The following is a 23,303-nucleotide window of genomic DNA, read 5'->3' as shown; positions in this document are numbered from 1 at the left end:
ATAATACTACAGGCAAAATTACTGTTTTGTATATTTTAACTTTCAGTTTCTTAGATATTGAACGAGAAGACAAAAGTTTATGAAGAGAGAAGTAACATCCATTTCCTGAATTAAGCTTACTTTTTATTTCCTCTTTAATATAATTTTCATTTGTTAATATTACTCCTAAGTATTTGAATTTGGAAACTGGTTCAAACGAGTTGTTATCAATAATTAGATTTTGATTATTACCTAACACTTGGTTTCGGCCTGTAAGCATATATTTAGTTTTCTCTTTGTTAACTTCCAAACCTATCTCTTTAGCAGTTTTGAAAAATATTTTAGCATTATTCTTAATTGCATTCACATCATCCCCCAGTAAGTCTACATCATCTGCATATGCTAACAACTGAGTCACACCATTTAATTTTAGTCCTTCTTTAGTTTCTTTTACCTTCCTAACAGCATATTCTAAGGCAAAATTAAAGAGCAATGGAGATAATGCATCTCCTTGTTTTAACCCATCATGAATTGTAAATTTGTCAGACATATTAATACCCACACGAATTTTACTTTCTGTTTCACTGGTGCATACTTTTATCATACTAACAAGCTTCTTAGGTATTCCAAACTCTACTAATATATTATATAATTTATCTCTTTTGACCGAATCATATGCTTTTTTGAAATCAATGAATAGCTGATGGACATTTTGATTATATTCCCACTTTTTTCAAGTGTCTGTCTGATGTGAAAAATTTGATCTGTAGTTGATCTGTTACGTTTAAATCCACATTGATAATCACCTATAATTTCATTAGCATATGGGGTTAGTCTTGTTAAAAGAATGTTAGATAATATTTTATATGTTGTTGAGAGTAGAGAAATTCCACGGTAATTATTGCAGTTCATTTTATCACCTTTTTAAACGCAGGAACAATTATGGATTCTTTTTCTTAAATTTAATCTTCTTTGTGTGTGCAGAACAGAATATATGATGGCAATGGAAATAACAACATTCCCACGCGCTCAAATTATTTCATTCGTCTTTGGTCCGACATGTTCATGGTTCGATTCCTGGTAGGAATTCCAAAATTTCTGTGATGATCCAACATCGTGGAGACAATTGGAGAGCTACTTTAAATCAATATGGAAGCGAACTAGATGGGTCTCGATGTGATGACCACGCGTCACGGAGTGGAAAACCACTTCGCAGGCTTTGTCCTTCAAAATTAATTTTACTCTTTAATTGTAGTTTTCTTTAGAGGATCTAAGCATGGCTCTTTATGCACCGTACAATGTTGTCTCCTTTCAACAGTTTCTCATCCAAACGATTCCACTTCCGACGCGCGTTACGAAACCAGAGGTCCCAGGTTCGGACCTTGGACAGGTGTGGTTCCATCATGTCTGTTCCATCGCCATTTCTTTGGGTTATCATTCCATCTACTTGTTGCATTTAACCCAAGAAGCTAGAAAAGCGACGTAAAATAACCAAATAGAAATTATTGATTGGTTTATATTCACTTTTCTGACACTTTTTGGCTAATCGTGAACATGAGAATAAGTTGAGATTAAATTGATGAAAAGACCATGACAATGAAGACACATGCACAGGCCGGGATTCGAACTCGGGACACTCGGCGTAGTAACGAAACCTGCTAACCACTTCACCATGGAGGTATCGGCCCAAATAGAAATGAAAATTAGAAAATGCAGACTTGAATTTGCAGGAACGGAGTTCACCACTCAAGGGTAAAAGATTTTTGCTCCCACTCAGTGCCGGACTGGCCCACCGAGACACCGGGCAAAATCCCGGTTCACCCTTTTCTCTCGGCGCCCTTCAGGAAAGAAAAAACATTCGGCTTTTTTTTCCTACTGATTACAATCGGTCACATATACCAGTGGAGAATAAACCTTTCCTCTACTGCTGTTTTAACTACTCATGTTTTATTCCATTTTCACTCGCTATGATTCTCATTTTCTGGCCCCCACGTCCTTAACAATAATTTTAAAAATATATTGTTATCAATCTTGCCCCCAATATTTTTTGTTCATTCATAGCAAAAAGCCTAACCAAACGTGCTTTGTCAATTGAAAGAAGTAAGTTTTTGTGTGTATTTCTAAGTTCACTTTATGCACAGAAAGGCTAATCGAATGTAGTTCTATAGCGTGAACAACTATGTGCCTACACCGGGTGAGTGGCCATTCGTTTTTAAGAGAGTTGGATTTATTGTTGACGAGAATTTATTGAAGTTACTGCTGCATAACATATAAATAACTATATTGCGAAATCATGTAGCAATTTAAGCTAAGAGATAAGTATTATTTTCACGTCATTATGTAGGTATTAAATATTAAACAGGAACACTTGAACTATCTTCAAACGAAAGCTATTTATTTTCCGTAAATATACAACATAATAATAATCCTATAGCGCTACAGCCCAATATTGGGCCAAGGCTTACCTAGCGTCTGCTGGCCTCCCTCCCACGCGAGCCACCAAGGTGTCGTGGAGATCTGCAGCCAGACTAGGGGGACGGGTGGTCGGCCCGACCAACCCCCAGCCGTTGTAGGACTTCGCGAACGGATTACGCTTACTCACTCGGAGCTCCCCAATTTCCTCACTATACACAAGGCCAAAAATTCCCGGAGACTGAACCCGGGATCGAACATATGCCGTCCCGCAACCGCCGCGAAAAGCACGGCCACGGAGGAGGACAAATATACAACATGGTCATGTTTATTATTGGGGGAGGGTGGAAATAGAAGGACCAGGGTAGAAAGATCAGGAAGGGGCAGTGTAGAAAGTAGGGGGGATGCCAAAAATCCACCTCGCCCGGGCGTTTCAGCCCTTACTGTAATACCAGGCCAGTTGCAGTCCGCTGCTCCCACTAGAAAGCATTTCAGTTCGATCCAGGAACTTTTTTTCCGAATGAATTTAAATTCCGGCAAGGAACCTTTTTTCCGGCTGAATTTAAATCCGGTCCAGGAAACTTTTTCCGTATCAATTTAAATACGGTCCAGGAACCTTTTTCCGGTTCAATTTAAATACGGTCCAAAAACCTTTTTTTCCTGATGAATTTAAATATTGTCCACGAACTTTTTTTTCCGGAACTCTTTAAATACGGTCCAAGTTCCGTATTGAAATAAAACAATATGCAACTCGGACCGAATTTAAATTATGCGAGATAAATGGTTCCGGTCATGTTACGGAACCCTATAGAACATATTAGAATGTATGCTCTCCTGGATCTTTAACAATCCCAGGGTTGTCAAAGGTACAGGAATTGTAAATAATTTCAATTCCCGTCCGGCAGAGAAAATCAGCAAGTGTAAATGGGTTCTATCTAGACTGGAAAGAACCTTTTAATGTTTAAAGTATTTCAATATAGTATGCGATATTTGAATACACGAGAGAAACAGGACATGGCATAGAGTGGGATGAGGCTAAGCAGATAGGAAGGGAGAAGAGAATGCTAGTGAGAAAATGGAAGGAGGCCAAGGAAATAGAGAAGAAAGGTGAAGAAGACACAATGAACTGGAATGGGGGACTGAAGTTAAAAAAAGAATGGAAGAAGGTGTTAGAAAGAGTGGAAAGGACAAGAGAGAAAGAGGAGAGAAGAGGGAAGAAAAATGAAGGAAAAAGAGCGTGAGATAAAAAGTCCAAACCACATTCTATATGGAAGTAAATATGTTTAGCATTTTAGGTGAAAGTACAGTTGACAAAGGAAAGCCACCTGCTAGAATGTTCCAGAAAAACTTTCTAATAGTCTGGAGGGAGTAATGTTTGTGTATATATAATGCCCTGTTTTTGTATCTTGTTACATTTGTACTTGATACAAAGTCTGAAGAACCTTGCTAGAAGGTTGAAACGTTACGTTTAGTTTATGTTTTTAATAAAATAAATTACTGCCTTGGTCAGCATATTTAGTTATTCATATCATGGAAACAAGGCTTAATGGTGTTACAACGAAACAGTTCGCAACTTGGACCGAATTTAAATTGTGCGAGAAAAAAGGATACGGTCCTGCAGCGGAACCCAAAAAAAAACTTCAGAATTTATGGGTTCCTGGACATTTAACAAGCCTGGTGGATGCTAAATGAAGAAAAATCACAGAGAGTCAGAAACATATGCAAAATTTTGAAACATAATATTTCTAGAGCATGCAGACTACTGTAAACTTTTTACTACATACCTCGTTTTCTTCCTTAAATGAAACGTGGCTTATTCTTCATCACATGTGAGATCAACCGCCCTGGGATACAAACGTGGGCTCCTGTGTGGTGGTCGGACACCCTTTTAGAACGTTTGGACGATCAATCGATCCTACTCCATTTTATCGAGAGGAAGACAAACCGACAGCTTCACACTCGAAATTTCACTTGACCGGCCCCCGTGGCGGAGTGGTTAGCACATCGCGCTACGATGCCAGGGGTTGCATGGGTGTTTGTGAGTGTCCATTCATCAATTTCATCATATCATCACTCCTCCCCATCTTCGCAATTAGCCAAATGTGGCAGAAAAGCCAAGTAAAATAAACCAAATCAATCAATCACTCGAAATTTCACTCGCAATGTATGAATACGAGATCCCAGGCACTCAGTGATCCTACCTTCTAGCGTTTGCAGAAGCTATGAAACCACCGCTCGGACCAAACTCTACTTCAAACTAGCTGACAATCATCAATTGTCCACCAAATAAACAGAGTAAGGTAAAACGAGGCAGAGGTTTCTAGAAAATGAGTGGAAAGTTACCAAGAAACGATGTGAAGTCGGTACATTACAAAGACTTATTATGGCCATTCCCTCCTTTGCAGGTTATCAGCACAAGGGTTTTGTGTGTGCGTGCGTGTGTGGGTGGGTGGGGGGGCAGATGTATGACGATGTGCGTGCAGTTTGAATTTTGTACCCCCGAAAAAGTGAAAAACGTTCCTGTCCTGTGCCACTAACCCCGTATATAGTATGTAGCTTTTACGCTGAAATCCTTCCACTAGATTGGTACCTTGGTGTTGCATTTGGTAAAAATCGACCTACATGTTTCAAAATGGCGGACGTAGAATCAATTTTTCCCCAATTTGCGAGGACCGAAATTGCTGCTCAAACTTGGCTACAATACAGTAGAATGAAGCTAGGAACCGGTGTACAATCACAGCGCAGAACGGTTATGTTTACAAAATTTTGTTTCCCTAATGGCAGCTTTGGGGAGGAGGAATTTTAACGTTTTCGGCTTTTGCCCAAGCGGTGGGCCTAATTGACTGTTTGACAGCAAGTTCCTTCGTAAGTGAACCCAGCAACATAGGGTCACTGCCAGAAAGGTGGGTCTCGAGATGCCGTGATTTCACTCTACACTTTCGTAGAATAAGAAAAGAATCCCAGCAGTTATCATCACTCGAGCTAAAAGTTTTAAATAAGAATTTTGCAATGTACGTACAAGAGTACTTGATTTTGGGAGAGTATGAGGGATTGAAATAGGGCAATTTGCATACTATTCTGTTATGAAAATTTAGGTGTGATATATGTGCAAACAAAAAATGGTAGCCCATATTTAGACCAGTTCCTCTAATAATACGAAGTACATAAATTAATTGATTATTATTTGCAATAATGTTTATATTGTGAGTATATTGGACACCTGTACTTCAGACTAGATCCAGCGGGCCCGTATCTACCTAGGGCCGGCCCTGGTCGCAAGGCCAAAGTGATGAGGCAAATCACCAATGATTTGACAACAACAACTACCGTAAAATTACATCTTTGCTCGTAAATTTTCACACATACTTTGAAGTGTAAAATTTCCTGTAAAAACCGACAACTTAGACTAACTTGAAATTAAGCAACGATTATTACCTCTAATTTTTCATTAATAATAACAAAAACCGGTAGAAAATATTAGAAAGGGTAAAATTGTTTCCCTGGTTAAGAACTAAATTAAAGATGTATGTATTTTGCCAGCTCAGTGGCCGATTTTCCGAAAATCCCCATCTCTTCTATGAGTTTGTTTACATATATATAGTTATTGTATTGAATATATATTGCATTATATTTCTTTAAATTTTGGCTATTTGACATTTTAGATAGCTTTTCACTATGGCTGACCCTTCTGTGTGACTGTTGGCCGATACCGACACTGCAGTGACCTGTTTTTATTGCAAATAACGTAGAATAATGGACAGCAAGACATCCTCCTGAGACCCAAGCTCATATTTTTCAGTCGATTTTAACCAAAATTGAGAATAATATTCATAATAGAACTACAATTAAGTACTTACAGTCATTTTTCGAAAATAATTTTCAAAACATTATTTTTTGGCATGTCCATTACGATGGACATTGGGTCTTGGTCGTATAAAAATGAGTCCGGCTGAAACATTGGTGGGTTTGGCAATAATAAGCTTTTAAATAATGGAAGTACAATATTTATGTTATATTTCTCATATTTACATTATTAAATTATTAATACATGAGTCCTCTTGCTACACGTTAAAAATGTGTACAAACAAATATGAAGAGAAAAAATATTAATAATACCTGATCAAAAGTATAACAAACTAAGTATATTGTCTTTACATGGCCTGTGATTTTTAATTGTTATTTGACTGATTAGAATAAATATATATAAATAACCAATAAATGAAATAGGCCCAACCAGATATTATTACTTACAAACCAGTACAAACTCTATGAATGAGCTTCTGCCAAACAATTACTTTGTACAGTTAAACAAAGGTACACATCACATTTCATACACCGGACTTTGGTTTTCTTTGAGCAACATTTGTTCTTGCATCTGACAGAGTTCTTTATATCCACCATTTCTGGAAGATGCTTGATTCTTCTTTTGTTAATCTTACTGACCTCTGTGCTTCCATCTTGCCTTTGTCGCTTACGAGTACTTGGTGGTGTACGTACAATCTCTTCATCACTGGAATCGGAATATTCCGACTGTCTCAGCAGTTCTTCTTCAAGTGAAATTTTGAAATCCAGAAACTGAACACATTTTCCGCCTGCATTGGATTTCCGATCCTCCCTCATCAAAATTTAAGCATTTGCTACACTTAAATCAAAGAAATGAAGTATTGTCTTGACAGTCCATTTTTTAGTGCGTGTCTTAATTCTGTAATAGCTGATCATTCTGTCTATCAAATCAATGCCCTCCATGTTTATGTTGTATTCTCTGTCAACTGCTGGTCTTTGAACTTCAATATATTTTCCATCTTTCTTTGACCAACGTTTACATTTATCTTGTGGTTCCACCCCAAGCTTTGAAGAACACAAGAGAACAGGTTTTTTATCGCACCACTTTACAATACATGTCTGATCATCCTGGCGTACTGACATGTCAGATGAACCGCTTTCCATCTTTCCCATTATTTTGTCATCTGTCAGATGAACAGCTGTTGGAACTTTGGATTTCATGATTGTCCCTGTACCAGCAATTCCTCTGTTTCTTAGCTCATCCAGCAATGTAACTGACGTAAAATACCTGTCAAAAATAATATGTGTTCCTTGGCCCAAAGTCTCTGCTAACCTTAGCACTGCTGCACCACCAACACCAAGACCTTTAGCACTTTCAACTGTGAGGAATGTATTTTTACCCTGATAAACCTCAAAATCTAATACCAAACCACTTGGTGCAGCTAACACAAAATTCTTCAATCCTTCTGGATTTCGTTTACCCCTTACAAATTGTTTTACTGCACACACACCTGTAAACTGTATAATCTGTTCATCCACCGCAAGATTTTTGCTGCGTGGTAGAGTAAGGCAACCATTTCTTACTCTATCCATAATTGGTCGTACTTTCCAAAGTTTATCCTTTTGTCTTTGCTTATTTGTTCCTTGAGCATCGTCAATAACTTTCAAATGGTTTCTTATTTGAAAAAATCTGTTCCTTCTTATTGCATTTGCAATAGAAGGAACGCGTGTTGTCTTTGCCCAGTACATGCAAACTCTGGGATACCCTAAACATGACATTAAAAGTGTGGCTCCCAAATACGCTTTCATGTCATTCACATTTAGATTTAAAACATAACCAGTTTCCTGCTGAAATTTCATGTTGGTAAATCTGCACATCTGCTTTAGAAAATCTTCATCCCAAAACAGGCACACATATTCGTATGGTGTCCAATTGTGTCTGCCAGCTGCAGAATCATCATCATCATCATCATCCTGGATACTGTCTTCAAGGCCATCAAACCTGCAACAAATAAAATAAACTAAGCATTTGGCGTCCAGAATGATGTATTGCAATCATTGACATCCGCAGGATTTTTTCCACGGAGGGGAGTATTTTTTCCGTGGGGGTGGGGCAAAAATTGATATGACAGAAATGAAATTATATGTACAAAATATGTAATTTCTGGTTAACTTTCATTTCCCAGGGGGTGTAGCCCCCTGTACTCCTTCGGACATCCATGATTGTTATGTAAATTACTGAATGGAATTGTTAGAAGTGACCATTATTTGTGGAAGGCATCTAAATTTCAACTTATCTTCCATGGCTACATTCCAAATACGTGTTTCTATTTTGGCTTTGATGAGGGATTTATCACTGTTAGTTTTAATAAATAAATATATAAATATATATTAAGATATTTTTGTATTGTAAGAAACTTCATAATTTTCATTCGTTAAGGGGTTGAATATCTCTCAGAGGAAGAGGCTTGACTGGAGTTTTATTGAGGACTTGTAATTGTATTTTGTGAATGGAGCAAATAACCAACTTTCTAACGCACCCATACTTTTAAATCAATCTATAAAAAACTGAATTAGTAATGTGAACATTTAAATAGGCTTACCTGTCTGTTTTCTTCCAAAATTGGCGTCTAGGTGGGACATTTTCTTGTGCTTCTAGCTCACGTTACTTTAAAATTGTGGCTACAACGGAAGGTAAGAGCGTGGTGTAGTGGATGTCGACCTCCGTGGCGAAGTGGTTCAGTCTGCCTGCAGCTTGTGCAGGAAGCAGTTCGTAGCGAGCTCCCCTCTTCGCGTGAGAAGGCTTAGTGATCGAACTGTCCGAGTTAGCTAGGGCCGTATACGGTTGCTAGTGTTGTGTTAGTTCTATTTTTTCCTTTGAAGTGCACGCGAGGTTTTGACTACAATTACCGTGAGCCAGTGAAGATACGATGAAATAGTTCACGATGAATACACAAAGAGAAAACACCTTGAAATTTGTTTTCATTGATGTCAAAACGCGACCTACGTCATTGGATTTTCATCGATGGTTTCATGATGTCTACCAAGTGCCTACGAACCAAGTGCTCAGTTTTGAAATAGATTACTTTCGTAAGTGTTTGTACGTGAAATTTGCGACAAAAGTGGTAGGAGAACGGTTACTAAATGATTTTGGTGCTGAGGTAATCTATAGTGACGTAGATGGTGATCATAAAGTTGAAGTAGAATGGGCCCACCAGCGACATGTACTTGTCAGAATACATGTAGTCCCAATTGAACTAAGTGCAGAAGTGATAAGTCGTGTCATGAGGTCTTATGGGAAAGTGTTAAAAATTGAAGACGAGACATACTCTGCAGATCACATTTACCCTACTCGAACTGGACGTGTCTTGATCAAAATGATACTACGTAAACCCATACCCTCATATGTAATAATGAACGGAGACTCCTATTGGATAACATACCCTGGGCAGGTGCGTACGTGCCTAGCGTGCGCAGGGGCCGGTTAATATACCCGCTGACAATGTACAGATGGTATATGAACCAACTGTGCTACCCGTACGGACTAAACCAAGAGATTCAGCTCCATTAGTTGCAGAAGTCCCTGCGTCAGGAGATAACAATGGAGGGAACACGGACAGCCCCAGAATCACCGACGAGGAGACAGGTACCAGACACGAAGTTAGTGTGAAGAATGCACCAACAGGAAGGGAAGAGATGGAGCAGCCAACATTGACCACTTCAGAGGAGATGCATCACATACCCCCGCCCCCACACCCAAGTGCTTTGTTCGCGGAGGCCGAATTCCCCGTAGTTACCTCTCCTAGGAAATCACGGTCAAGATCTGTATCAAGGTTACGGTCAGTGGCGGAAGAGTCCATGGTGCTACGTAGAAAGAAGAAGAAAAATAATGAATGCGTAAGTTCCACAATAGTTCATAACGAATTTAGAGTAGAACCTGGTACCCCAAACCTAGATGTTTCAAAGGCTAGTTTAACAAGTAATTCAGCAAATGTAACTAAAGAGAAACCTTCGACGAGTAACAAACTTACCCCAGATTTATTTAGTGGAAAGCATAGTTAATGCATTATAGGCAGAAATTAGAGATCAGTAATGTTGAAGAATGTAAGTAAGTTTAGTTTTCTTTTGTGGACAGTTATCATCATGCAAACATTTACCTTGGCATCTATAAATTTGAATCAAATGCAAAGTAAGACCAAAATAATAGCTCTCACTGACTTTCTCATTAAATCGTCTATTGATGTGGCCCTCTTACAAGAGGTTGCCATAGACGATTTTTCTGTACTGAGCATGTTTAAAGTATACAACAATTTTACTCCCTTTGCACAAGGGACTACCATAGCATGTAGGCGACACTTGGATTTACGTAATGTAGTGCCCCATCCCACGGGCAGACAAATAAGTGCCAAATTAGGCTCAGTGTTTCTCTGTAATGTGTATGCTCCGTCAGGAAGCCAAAACAGACGGGAAAGAGAAGATTTTTTTTCAACAGTTGTAGGGTCCGAGTTGACATCCCACACACTAGACACTATACTAGTGGGAGATTTTAACTGCGTAATTCGTTCACAAGATCAAAATCCAGGATACAACTTCTCACGTGCGCTCTATGAATTAACGCAGGGGTTACAACTGCGTGACGCTTGGATACACGCCAACGGCGAAAGTCAAGGTTACACACATATCACCTCCAATAGTGCGTCAAGGATCGGTAGGTTTTATGTCGCACCAAGATTTCAGGAATCTATAATTAGTGTTCAAAATTTTCCAGTATGCTTTAGTGACCATAGTGTCCCAATTCTCAAAATAAATTTAGATTTGGTTAAACCCCGACAAGGTAGCGGATACTGGCTTTTAAATAGCACATTATTACGCAATGGTAGTTATGTCCAGCTAATCAGGGAAACGTGGAACGAACCCAAGGCCTCTCGGCCAGTGCAAAAGACCCTAATCGAGTGGTGAGAAACTCGAGTTAAGCCTAAATTTCGTCAGGTCAGTAAATTCTTCAGTGCAGAGGTTAGTAGAGATCAAAGAAACAAATATAATTTCTTGTATGCAGTCTTGAATGATCTCCATCGTTTAGCATTGCAAGGTAATTTCGATCGTCCCTATGCAAATGAAAAAAAAGCGCAATTACTTGCTATACATAGGAAACGAAAATCTGCAGCAATAATAAAGAGCAAGATTCTTCCTATAGACCCTGACGAGCAAGCCACACTAAGTCACATTCTTCAAGAACATAAACACGCCAGGAGTCACGTTATTCATAAATTAACTTTAGATTCCGGTGAAGTTGTCACCAGCCCTCATAGTATATACGACAGGTTTTTGCAATACTATAAAAAATTTCTTGGTCAAGCCTTTAATCCCGCAGAAACGCAATGTAATTTTTTGAACTACCTCCCTGCATCACTGACGGAAAATGAAAGAACTGAGCTCACACAACCGTTTAGTAAAAAGGAGGTCCATGATGCAGTATTCAAAGCTCCGAGGAATAAAACTACAGCCGAAGATGGACTACCATCAGAATTCTATCAATGTTTCTGGGATCTAATACGAGACGAATTAACGGAATGGGTCAACGAAGTGTTGACAACAGGAACAATAGGGAAGACCAGTAGCACGGGAGTTATAGTGTTAGTTCCCAAAAAGGCAAATCCAAAATTCGTTACAGATTTTAGACCAATTTCAATATTGAGTAGTGATATCAAACTTATAAATCAGCGTCTAAAAAAATATATGGTTAAACTTATTGGCAATTTACAGTTCGCTTGTAATACGTCTCAAAGTATACATCACTTGCTGCAAACGATAAGAGAAGTAATTATTACCAAACAAAATAAGAATGCATCAGAGGCAATTCTATCTTTAGACTTTTCCCAAGCATATGACAGAGTGAGTCACGAATATCTGTACAAAGTCTTAGAAGCTTATGGCTTCGGAGACACTTTTATTAATTTGATAAAAACATTATATAATCATATGCTGCTAAAACTCAAAATAACTGGTTTCTTGACAACAAGTTTTAAAATGCGACGGGGTATACTACAAGGTAGTCCCTTAAGTAGCACATTGTACGTCCTCACAATAGCCCCCTTTTTGTTGAGTATCCAGCATCATTTACAGGGTATTTCTATGGCTTCCACCACAATACAAGTTGGCAGTTTCATGAACGACGTCACGATTTATCTCAAGGATGAAAGAGATCTGGACAGTGTTAAAAGCCAAATACATACTTTTGAGCTCACATCAGGAGCAAAACTAAACAATCGAAAGTCATTCCTGATGCCCCTTGGCAAGGAGAATCCTTTCATAAATAATACGGAGATCCCTGTAGACAAGAAAATAAAAGTTTTAGGTATAAACTTCTATGCAAATATCGATCAAACGGTCGAAGCCAATAGTAACCTCACGTGCGAGAGGGCAATCTACGTCCTCAGAGTGAACAAGACGCGCTCTCTGAGTTTAAAAGCACGAGTAAGATTTATCAATGTTTTTGCTCTCTCTAAACTTTGGTATGTAGCAAAAATCCTACCTTTCAAACCACAGCACTTAGCCAAGGTCAACAAAGCTGTTGGCTGCTTTTTTGTGGCACGATACAATTTTCCGGGTGGCTAAATGAGGTCACGTTATCAGAGAAGACAGGTGGGTTGGGACTAATACACGTGAACACACAGGCAAGATCATTGTTTGTACAGACTGGCCTTCAAACAGCTTTCTCACTGCACGAGTCAACGACCCAAGCATGTATACAGACGATAATACGAAACATTCCATTAGAAGCTCCCATCGATATCCAAAGTATCCCCAAAAGGTTTTTGTTTTATAAGGACATCGCTTTACAGGTATGCTACCAGTTATTACGACATGAGACAATTACACCATCTGTTAAAAAGTTATATAGAGGAATCAATAGTTTCAAGCACGCCGTACCACGAATAGTCAGGGATTTCAATACACATAATTGGCCACAAATATGGGAAAATGTCTCCGCCAAACACCTTTCAAAAGCGGGCCAATCAATATGGTACAAAGTGGTTCATCGTGTTATAGTGACAAGAGATAGGACATACCAATATGGAATCAGTGACTGGCCTAACTGTATATCATGCAACGTGCCTGACTCTTTAGCCCACAGGATAACGAAGTGTCGAAACTCCTCCACGGCATGGAACCAATTGCGAACAATGCTCAGTCGTATATGCCGCACCTCATTAACAAAGTTTACGGATACAGATATAGTTTTTCCAGATTTCAATTTTTTTCCACCAACAAAACAACGAGCATTACAATGGTTGATAACAGAATACTTATTATATATATTTCACAATGACGAGAGCAGTTTTCAGAAACAATTCAGTATCTTCTTGCAAGAACAATACGAAAAAATTCCTCTCCAAGCAAGGAAGAAATGGTATGCAAATTTCTTATTAGTGCTTTATACTTAATTTAGGTCAAACAAAAATGTAAATGTTAACCAGATAGAAATACAAATTGTAATAGCAGTAATATACTTACGTCAAAAACAATGTAATTCCATAACTTGTATATCAAAATGAGAAAAAAAAGTGGTTAGCAGAGCGCGCTGCAACGCCAGGGGTTCTGGGTTCGAGTCCCGGGTAAGGCATGGGTATTTGTGTTTGTCCAAAACGTGAAAAACTGAGAATACTGTAAAAAATTAAAAGTGTAAAAGTTGAAAAAGTGTGAATGACGGGGGATACCATCGCGTAGGGGTATTCCTTTATTAAAAAAAAAAGTGGTTCGAGTTCTTGATTGGGCTGCTTATGGTCCCAGGTTCGATCCACCTTACGAGTTATTCTCTTTTTTTAATTATATTTTTATTAATGAAGAGCACGGAGACATTATTTGTAATAGCAGAGTAAAGTTACATTGTTCTGCATCTGGAATTTATATATATAAAAAAACTGAATTGCCACACGTTCAAAGGGATATTTTCATGTATAAGTTCGTGAATTATGATACTCTAACGATAATTGTGTACTGCTTCAAAGACATTGACAAATATTAATGAAATAACTATTTATATTTGTGGCAATTCAGGACATACTAATTTTACCAATTTTCCCACTCGAGTTCAATGCAAAGATACCTCCACAAATATCGACTGAAAAGTTTCCATCATGTGAAATTCTCCATTAAATGTTTTCGCTGATTCGTACTACCTTCGTTTTCTTTGTTACAAACAAGTCTTTTGCACATTACATGTGGAAGGAGAGTTGCATCTACATTTCACATTGGTCAGCTGGTTCTACCTGTTTTCAGGAGCGAAATCTTGTAGGGTAGTGGTTACCTGATGGTCGTAGGTTCAAACCCGTCCCGTGGCAGAAAATTTTCGTAAGTTTTAGACTTATTCCATTGTGTTCATTGTCCACGCCGTGTGAAATGGAATGATTCAGTTTGCAATTAACAATGGGGGAGGGGAAATATTAAATTACAAAATCTCCATTTCAACGAACCGAGAAGTGGAGAAAAATTGGATAAATATTAAAATTACATTCATGTTTTTAGTGATATAATCGCAGGTAAAATCAAAGATATTACGTGGAAGATTTTATCTTGCTCTGTACTCAGCCAAAAGGCATTTCGCACCGATCGAATACATTATCCAATACATTTCAAAATGTTATTGAATGTTTCATTTGGATAATTTGATCAATGCATCAATTCTTGACGCTGAGACGATATTTTCTGCAACTGCCTCTTCTCTCCTTTCGTCTCCAGTCCCTTCTGTTTCTCTCTTTACCTTCTCTCCCCTCCTTCTCCTCTGCTCTTATCTCATATCGTCTTCCCTACTTTATCGCATCTTGTCTCCATCCCAATCTTCTCCACTCCTCTTATCTCCTCTCCTGACTTCGATTTACGATTCCATTGCACTCTTCTCCTTTTCCATTCGTTCTCTTTTTCTCTCTTTTACTCTACTCTTCACTCCCCTCTTCTCGTCTCCTCCTCTTCTCTCCTCTCCTCTCCAAACTCCTCTTCTCTCATCTCGTTTTCCTCCTCGTATCTCCTCTTGCTGTTTTTCCTCATTTCTCCTCGAATCTTTTTCCTTTCTCCTCATTACTTCTCCTATACACTTCTGTCCTCTATTTTCTTACCTCCTTTACTTTTCCTCTTCCCCTTTCTCTCTTCTCCTCTCTTTTGTCGCCTTCCGTTTCCTCTCTCCTCTTTTATTTGTATAGACTCATCGGCAATGAAATACTAGAAAATCGATTTTCTATCTTTCGGAAAGTATTTCTCATTTGCAATAAATGTAATACTGATATTTTTTCTAGTTTTATACAATAATGCTTGTTTTTATTTCTTTCGCGTATTTCATAAATATATATTGGGCATGTGGCAAACCTGAAATTGAGCCTAACTCTACACGCAACCCACCAACTCCTTGTGTCAATTGGGTTGCCTAGTTTAAAATGTCGTTGTCCTAAAACTTTTGAGAGACACTGTACATTAGGGTGGAGTGAAATTCTTTTTCTTGAATTTCGAAATGCCTGTAGTCAGAAAAGTTGCATTTTGGTATCAGATAGTCAAAAAAAATCAGCTCTCTAAGTCAATTTCTTCTGGTGCCCCAAGCCCTCCTAAGTTTTCATATTTCCACTTATTTTAGCGTATTGAAAGATACATGGAGAATTCTGGATGTGATGAAATTATATCTTCATATCCGCCTTTAAAAGCAAAATGAGAAAAACTCAGGAACCTCATGTTTCATAAATTAGTGAAAGTATTTCTCACCAAGTGGTAGGAATTTTGATGAAAGCTTCATTGCCATCATAGTCACATCAGCAAGTCGTTGCAAAAGTGAAGAAACTTCACGAACACTATCGAAATCTCTTAAAGCCCTTTAAGTGTAGACAAAACAAAGAAAACTAGAAGAAAAAATTGCATTGTATTGCTCACATGCTAACTCTACATTATTTGATATATCGTGTTGCAAGTGTAAAGACTTTTCAATCTGTGTTTGTTCTAGAGAAGAAAGTACCTATTCAAGAAAGAGAATTTCTTTTGGATCAAAGAACAACGAGAAAAATGTTCACAAAAACTGATTTCAAAAAATCCAAAGAATTGCAGAAGAAGCAAGCAAGAAAAGCTATGGAAGAAGCAAAACTTCAGAAATATTTGTCAAGCTGTAGTGTCAATGCTGTTACTAGTAGTCCTCAATCAAGTCCATCAAGTGAACTGGAGGAAGAAGGTTGAGATACTGACAGCGACACGAGTAAAGTACTTAAAACCAAATCGGAAATGCCCTCCACTTCAGCGAATTCCTCATTAACCTCAAACGAAACTCAAATGCGGTTGCCTCTTAAGAATTTTGCTAGAGAGTGTGACAGACATCGCATATCTGACAGAAGTGCAGCTAAAATTGCTAGTGCAGTTCTTCAAGATGTAGGTGTTATTAGTGATGCAGATGTTTCTAAAGTGATAGATGGGAGCAAGGTTAGAAGGGAAAGAAGTAAAGTCAGGAAAACAGCTGCTGATAGTTTGGATACTCTTACTGGATTGTATTTTGATGGCAGGAAGGACCAGAGAAGAATTAATGAGAAGAGAGGAGTGAAAAATTATGGTCGCGTCGTAACAGAAGAGCATGTGACTTTTAGTCCAGGAGCCAAATTCCAAGTATATAGGACACGTCACTGTATCACTATAAAAAATGAGATCTTGAGCTTCTGTGCTAGGAAGGAAATAAGTATGGACGATCTTTTAACAGTTGGGTGTGATGGTACAAATGTGAATACAGGAAACAATGGAGGGGTTATTGTTTTACTGAAGAAAACAACTTGGTAGACCCCTCCAGTGGCTTATTTGTTTGCTGCATATAAATGAACTCCCACTGCGCCATCTCTTTCAGAAAATTGATGGATTCACAACTGGTCCAAAAGATTTTTCTGGGCAAATAGGAAAAGCTCTACAAACTTGCGAAAAACAACCTCTTGTGCAAGTCGATCCAATAAATGTTCCTTCTTCTTGTCAGCTTGTTGGTAATGTTGACTTTGAAGACTTAAGTACTGATCAGAGGTATCTCTATAATTGGTGTATTAGTGTAACAAATGGACACTGCAGTGATGAATTAGCGAATCGCAAACCAGGCCCATTAAACCATTCTAGGTGGCTAACAACAGCTGCAAGACTGCTACTGTTGTATGTATAGACTGATAGGCCCTCAAATAATTTGACAACTCTTGTGACCTTTGTGGTGATGGTATATACTCCAGTGCAAAGAGATGGATTTATCTTTTCAACTATCAAGTCAAGAGCATTGATGAAAACATTTCACACTAAGAAAGAATATAAGTTGTAAGAGTAATTAATATTACGATATTGGGCTATATGTAAATGTAAAAGTTTAACATTGTAACATATTTCTGGTACTAATGGGTACTTGGGTAGTTTATTTTATGTATTTCGGTAGCACAACTTTTTGGTTGTATTCAAATACCTATTTTTTGCACTTGTTTACTTAGGAAACAGGGTATTGTGTGTTTCATTTCTGGAAAATAAATAAAAATTATAATTTTCGATGAGTAAATGTTGATTTTCAATATGAAATCTTCAGTGACCCTGGGGCACCACTAAAAATCAATTATTTTTTTCTGAAATAATTAGGGTTAATTAACTGTATAATAACACAGCTTTTCCCACTACAGGCATCTTCATTTTTTGAAAAAAAAATTGCCCTATATTTTCACTCCACCTTAATGTACATGGACCCCTCCAAGAATCATTAAAATGAAACAAAAAAAATTACAAACCACAAAATTTTTATTCCGAATTCAGCACTTTTCCCTAAACGCCAAAAAATTTTATGGCATGTCGCTGTTCAATTTGAATACTCATCGCGAAAAGCAATGTTATACACAAAAACCTGGAGGGGTAAACGAAACCACGTTCCACGTAAAGCAACACAGCTGGTCACTAACGTGGTTTCGCAACATGTGACAACTTGCTACGGAAACACAATGAGGCATCCTACAGGACGCGACTAGTGCCGAAACCATAGGCAGTGTTGCCAAGCCAGGAAAAAAATTGTCTCACCTTCTCCGCGACAGCGTTTGTATTATCAAAATGATAAGCATCAAGCATTACCACCATAAGAAATGGAAACAACAGATAGGAATTAGGCAATATCATTACAACAAATTTAGTGAATTACGTGCAGAAATTAGGAAATAAATAGATGGCGCTTATAAGCAATAGGTTGCGAACTCCGAGCTAAGTATTCAAAACGATAGCTCCCTGTTTTGATTATATATAAAAAAGACAAGGCGTAATATTAATAAAGATCCAGTGCACTTCAAAAACAATAAGTTGACAGATGTGAAATCTGTAGTCCAAGCTTTTGCGCAGCACTTTGAATCAGTATATAAGAACTCACCACGTAACACGGGTCCCATACCGATAAACACGGCATACGAGACCTTGGACATTCTTAATCTTACGGAAGAATCTTACATTCTCGATGTAGAAAATGCAATTAAGAAATTAAAATTAAAAAAATCAGCTGGACCCGCCTTATGTGATTAAAGGATGTGGAGAAATTCTAAAATACCCACTCTATTTAATTTTTAATCTAATAGTGTCAACACAAAAATTTCCGGAAAAATGGAATATTGCAGCAGTCTGTCCTATTCCCAAAAGCAAGGATACCGATAATGTGAAAAACTATATACCAATTAGTATACTATCAACCTCAGCAAAGATATTTGAGAAAATTTTACCCAAATACATATTTGCTCATGTAAAACCCGTCATATCTAAATTCCAACATGGCTTCATTCCATGCAGGTCAGTTCAGACAAATCTTTACAACATAACGTTATTAGCACAACGTTGGATAAGGGTGGCAAGTAGATGTGATTTACACAGATTTTTGCAAAGCATTTGATATGGTTAATCACGAGGTACTAATAAACAAACTAGCATGTTTCAACCTGTCAGAACAATTACGACCACTGCTTGCTTCCTACTTTCAAAGCCGGAAACAGTATGTTACATGTAAAAGTCAAACATCGTCCGAGATAAATGTCACGTCAGGAGTGCCTCTGGGATCCAACCTAGGGCCACTACTTTTTAAGTTACTTGTAAATGACTTACCAGACTGCCTAGAAAACAGTAACAAGTTACTCTTCGCTGACGACCTTAAATTTTACAAGGCAATAATTACGGCAGATGACATCATTCAACTACAAAATGACATTTGAAAATTAGAAAAGTGGACAAACGACAATGACTTAACACTAAATATTAATAAATGTCATGTAGAATATATGTACAAAATGCATGACCATACTCTTACTAGACATGATGCAGTAAAGAATGGGGGGGGGGTCATTTTGTAAATCTAATTTTACTTTCAATAAGCACATAAATCATGTAATTAGCAACGCGCTGCGGACTCTAGGATTTATTATTAGACAGGGAAGGGAATTTCGAAACACCGAAGCACTCAAGGCAATGTACTTCTCGTATGCAAGACCTACGCTCGAATATGCATCCGTGGTATGGAGTACAGACACGATAAAGAATATTAAGGAGATCGAGAGAGTTCAGAATAAATTCCATCCGTACATAAAATTCAAAATAGAGAAAGTATATCCTACATTTGAACACTATTACAATCTTGTTTCACTTTACAACGCTACACGAACAAAGAACACTTCATGAAAATATACTCCTGTGGAAATTAATAAATAACGACACAGTCTCTTATCAAAAGTCAGACTTCTGGTTCCCTCACTGAGAACATCACAACAAAGTGATTTTTTTTTAACGAAAAGGGCTAGAACTGACATACTAAAAAATCACCAATAGGTCTATATAGAATGTGCAAAAGTTATAACAATCTAGTAGCTAGGAACAAAAACATCGACATATTTTCTATGAACCTAAAGGAATTCCGATTAAATATCCTCAATACATTTCATGATTTAAGACAGTAGACGTAATAAGTTACAAAACTACAATAGTAATCAATTTATATCCTTGTACTTGTTTTATTTTTATATCTTCATTATTTTATATTGTATTGTATTGTATATCTTTATTGAATGTATTGTATTGTATAATTGTATCAGCTAAATTTATTGTAATTATTATGATGAATACGATGCCAGATTTATGGAACGCTGTAATTGGGCCTGTAGTTGTTCTCAATAAATAAATAAAATAAATAAATATATTTTAAATTACATTTTTTCTATTGAGAACGAACTGCTCAGTTTTATTTATTTCAATTATTATTTTTAACACCCCCATTTTTGAATAGGAAAGTATTTTTATTTGCTTCAGAGCAAGGTAGGCTTGTAGGCTTATAATCTGGTAACACACTGTTGGAATTTTCTGTTTCTGAAAGCAGTAGTAACTGTACGTTTTAAAAGATGTTCATCAGTCACTAAGACATAACCCCAGTACAATGCTGCCTAAGGCGCCAAAATATCTAGCTATGAGGCTGCTGCACTCATTATTTAATTTCTTACCAGAACACAATTTTCTGCAATCGTCATCAAAATATGTTTAAGTCTCTTCTTTGTTTATGTTTAATTTATCTGTCATCTTGCGTTGTTTTTGGTTTTTGTTTTGTTAGTGATGTTTCGCCTACTGGTTACAGTTTCATCACAAAATGATTGTTAAGTACTGTAAGTATTGTTCAGTAAATACATTTGTGATACTCGTGTGGCTACTGCCGGCCCCCCTTGGCGGAGTGATTAGCACATCGCGCTACGACGCCAGGGGTCCCGGGTTCGAATCCTGGCCTGGGCATGGATGTTTGTGAGTGTCCATTCATCATTCACTCATTCACATCTTCGCAAATTAGCACAAAAGGCGAAGTAAAATAAATCAATCAATCAGTCAATCTTCTGGCTACGAAGAGGTCTCAAAAGGATAGCTTTAAGGAATATGAATGTAATACATTTTCCCTTCTTAATGCTAGCTTTCACATCTGATGGATATTATACACCATGATACAATTTAACAGATACACAAGCGTAACCCACAGATGTCAAGTTACCAGAACGGAAATTAAGCCTCGCATTTTGCTCAGGTCCGGACTTTGGATGCTTATACTCTGCAAAGAGGCTTTGAAAAGTGACATGAAATGAAAAGGGGTGAGATATTAGAAATGTGGTGAATAATATTAGAAAGAAAACAACATTTGACATGACTTGGTCTAACTAGAATATTTAATATGTATCGAGAAAGGGGGATTTACAGTCTTGCTGTACCCTGGCCCCTTCCTCCTCGCATATAAATCCTGACATGAGCTTTAGCGAGCTATGGAGTATAGAATTCTTGAAGGAAATCAACGGCATTTACTAAAAGAAACTCAATTTACTATCTGGAAACAACATGGTGCTCGGCCATGTTTGTTTATCTTTGCCTGGAATGTTTGGCTTGAATTTAACCAATTCACTGGTGGAAGAATCGGAATTTCCATTCTGGTATTTGATGTCTGTGGTGTTAATAGTAATCATAAATTATTTGTAATACTCCTATAGTAAAAGTTAAACAGACGAAAGGTACTATTCTGTAGTATATTAAGAAATAAATATTTGAAATGCTCTAAAAAGCTCTGAAATACAAATGAAGCTGCAAGGTTTCACATGTAGTGACATGTTGTGATTCATGTCCTCCGACGGACAACCAACCACAATAGACATAAGATTCTCATGGATACGATTTATTATTTTATTCTCCTATTTTTTATAATTCATATAGAAAGTAATTAATTTCATACTATGGCAACAGTAAATGTAATTACAATCCAATAGGGATTCTTACATTTTAAAGTTGGAAAGGTCTGACCTCTGCGTATGAATGTTCCATTTGTGCAACAATAGGGCGATGTAAGTTAGCTAAATATATAAAAATAAATTGTAATTGTTCTCTAAGCCTACAGGCTTCTCGCTAAGTTTTACTTAGTGGAAGCAACTTTATTGGATATTCGAAATGTATTTCCTGATATGAAGGCTGTCACAATTATTAATTATAGGTTTGAAACCTAATTATTTTCCCCTTTTTTCCAATGAAATTGCAGTCACCTGTTTCATCATTATCTACATTCTCCTAGTGATTTTCCTTGTGCACGTTACTGTTCAGTTGCGTTTCTATGTAAAACTTATCTCTTATATTGTCTTGTAATCCACGTAATGTTTATTTCGATCATTATAGTGCTTCCCAAATAAAGAGTCAACCTTTCCATCTATCCTATCTTTTCCTTGTTTGTGAAAAACATCACGAAGTATCTTCCATTTCCATGGCAACGTTCCAGCTCATAAGACAGGGGGAAGTTCAGATATATTAAAGCCGGGAAAAACTAAATCGCCTACTTCCTACAGTTCATATCAAAAGTGCATTAGGGATTGTTATTGCATGGTAAAACATTATTTCGACAAAATTATCGCAGTTTTATGAGGATCAACTTCCAACATGTCATAACAGGGCAAAACTTGCAGCTTAAACACTAAACATAATTACAATTGTTAAATTATTTATCGTCCACATGATCTAGTGTAAGTTTGCGACAATTTAGCACATGATGACAATGTAACCATTCTCCAACAAATATTACTAAGATAAAAATCACTCCCCAGAAATAACTTTTCATGTATTTCATGAGGTGATAAAGGTAATGACAAAAATGTAAGAGTGTAACAGAGTAATAATAATAACAAAGACATAAAATTCAAAACATAATAAGTTAGTATGAAAAAGACAAAACAAAATACTGTCGTTTCGCAAGTCTGATATACCTGTATCTTAATGAGTAATTCTTATCTCGCAGCAATATTCTTTGGTAGCACAATCTATTCCATTGTCCTCATGTTTGCAAAATGAAAATTCGCATGTACTGTCTATATGACTGACTGCATAATCTATTCACATAATAACTAATTACAAATTAATTGCAATTTACCTTTGCAGTCCAGACGCAAGATATGCCTTCGATTTCTCTTTGTTCTTCTAATACATCTCTGTCGACACATTGGGTACCTAAGATTCTTGAACTGTTGGTGACTCTGATCCATGAGAAGAATTGACGGTGAACGCTTCCATTTCAATCCCTCGTCTCCTTTGTCCCGTGTTGTCAATGTCCTTTAGCAGCTTCCTTTGGTTCGTCG

At 37.4% G+C, this 23,303-nt stretch overlaps 1 protein-coding gene across 1 annotated transcript in view; it reads right to left on the bottom strand.

Annotated features, from left to right (window-relative positions):
• Nucleotides 1-23,303, bottom strand: part of LOC146004211 (MORN repeat-containing protein 4 homolog) — a 139,339-nt gene that overhangs the window by 87,924 nt on the left and 28,112 nt on the right. The window contains exon 2 of the mRNA XM_083142881.1: nt 7,316-7,553. Coding sequence (XP_082999007.1) covers nt 7,316-7,553 — 238 coding nt within the window. The remainder of the gene's footprint in view (nt 1-7,315; nt 7,554-23,303) is intronic.

The sequence above is a fragment of the Lepisma saccharinum genome, chromosome 21 (genome assembly GCF_977018435.1).
Source record: "Lepisma saccharinum chromosome 21, izLepSacc3.1, whole genome shotgun sequence".
NCBI classification, from domain to species: domain Eukaryota; kingdom Metazoa; phylum Arthropoda; class Insecta; order Zygentoma; family Lepismatidae; genus Lepisma; species Lepisma saccharinum.
This window is presented reverse-complemented; position numbering and strand designations above follow the sequence as displayed.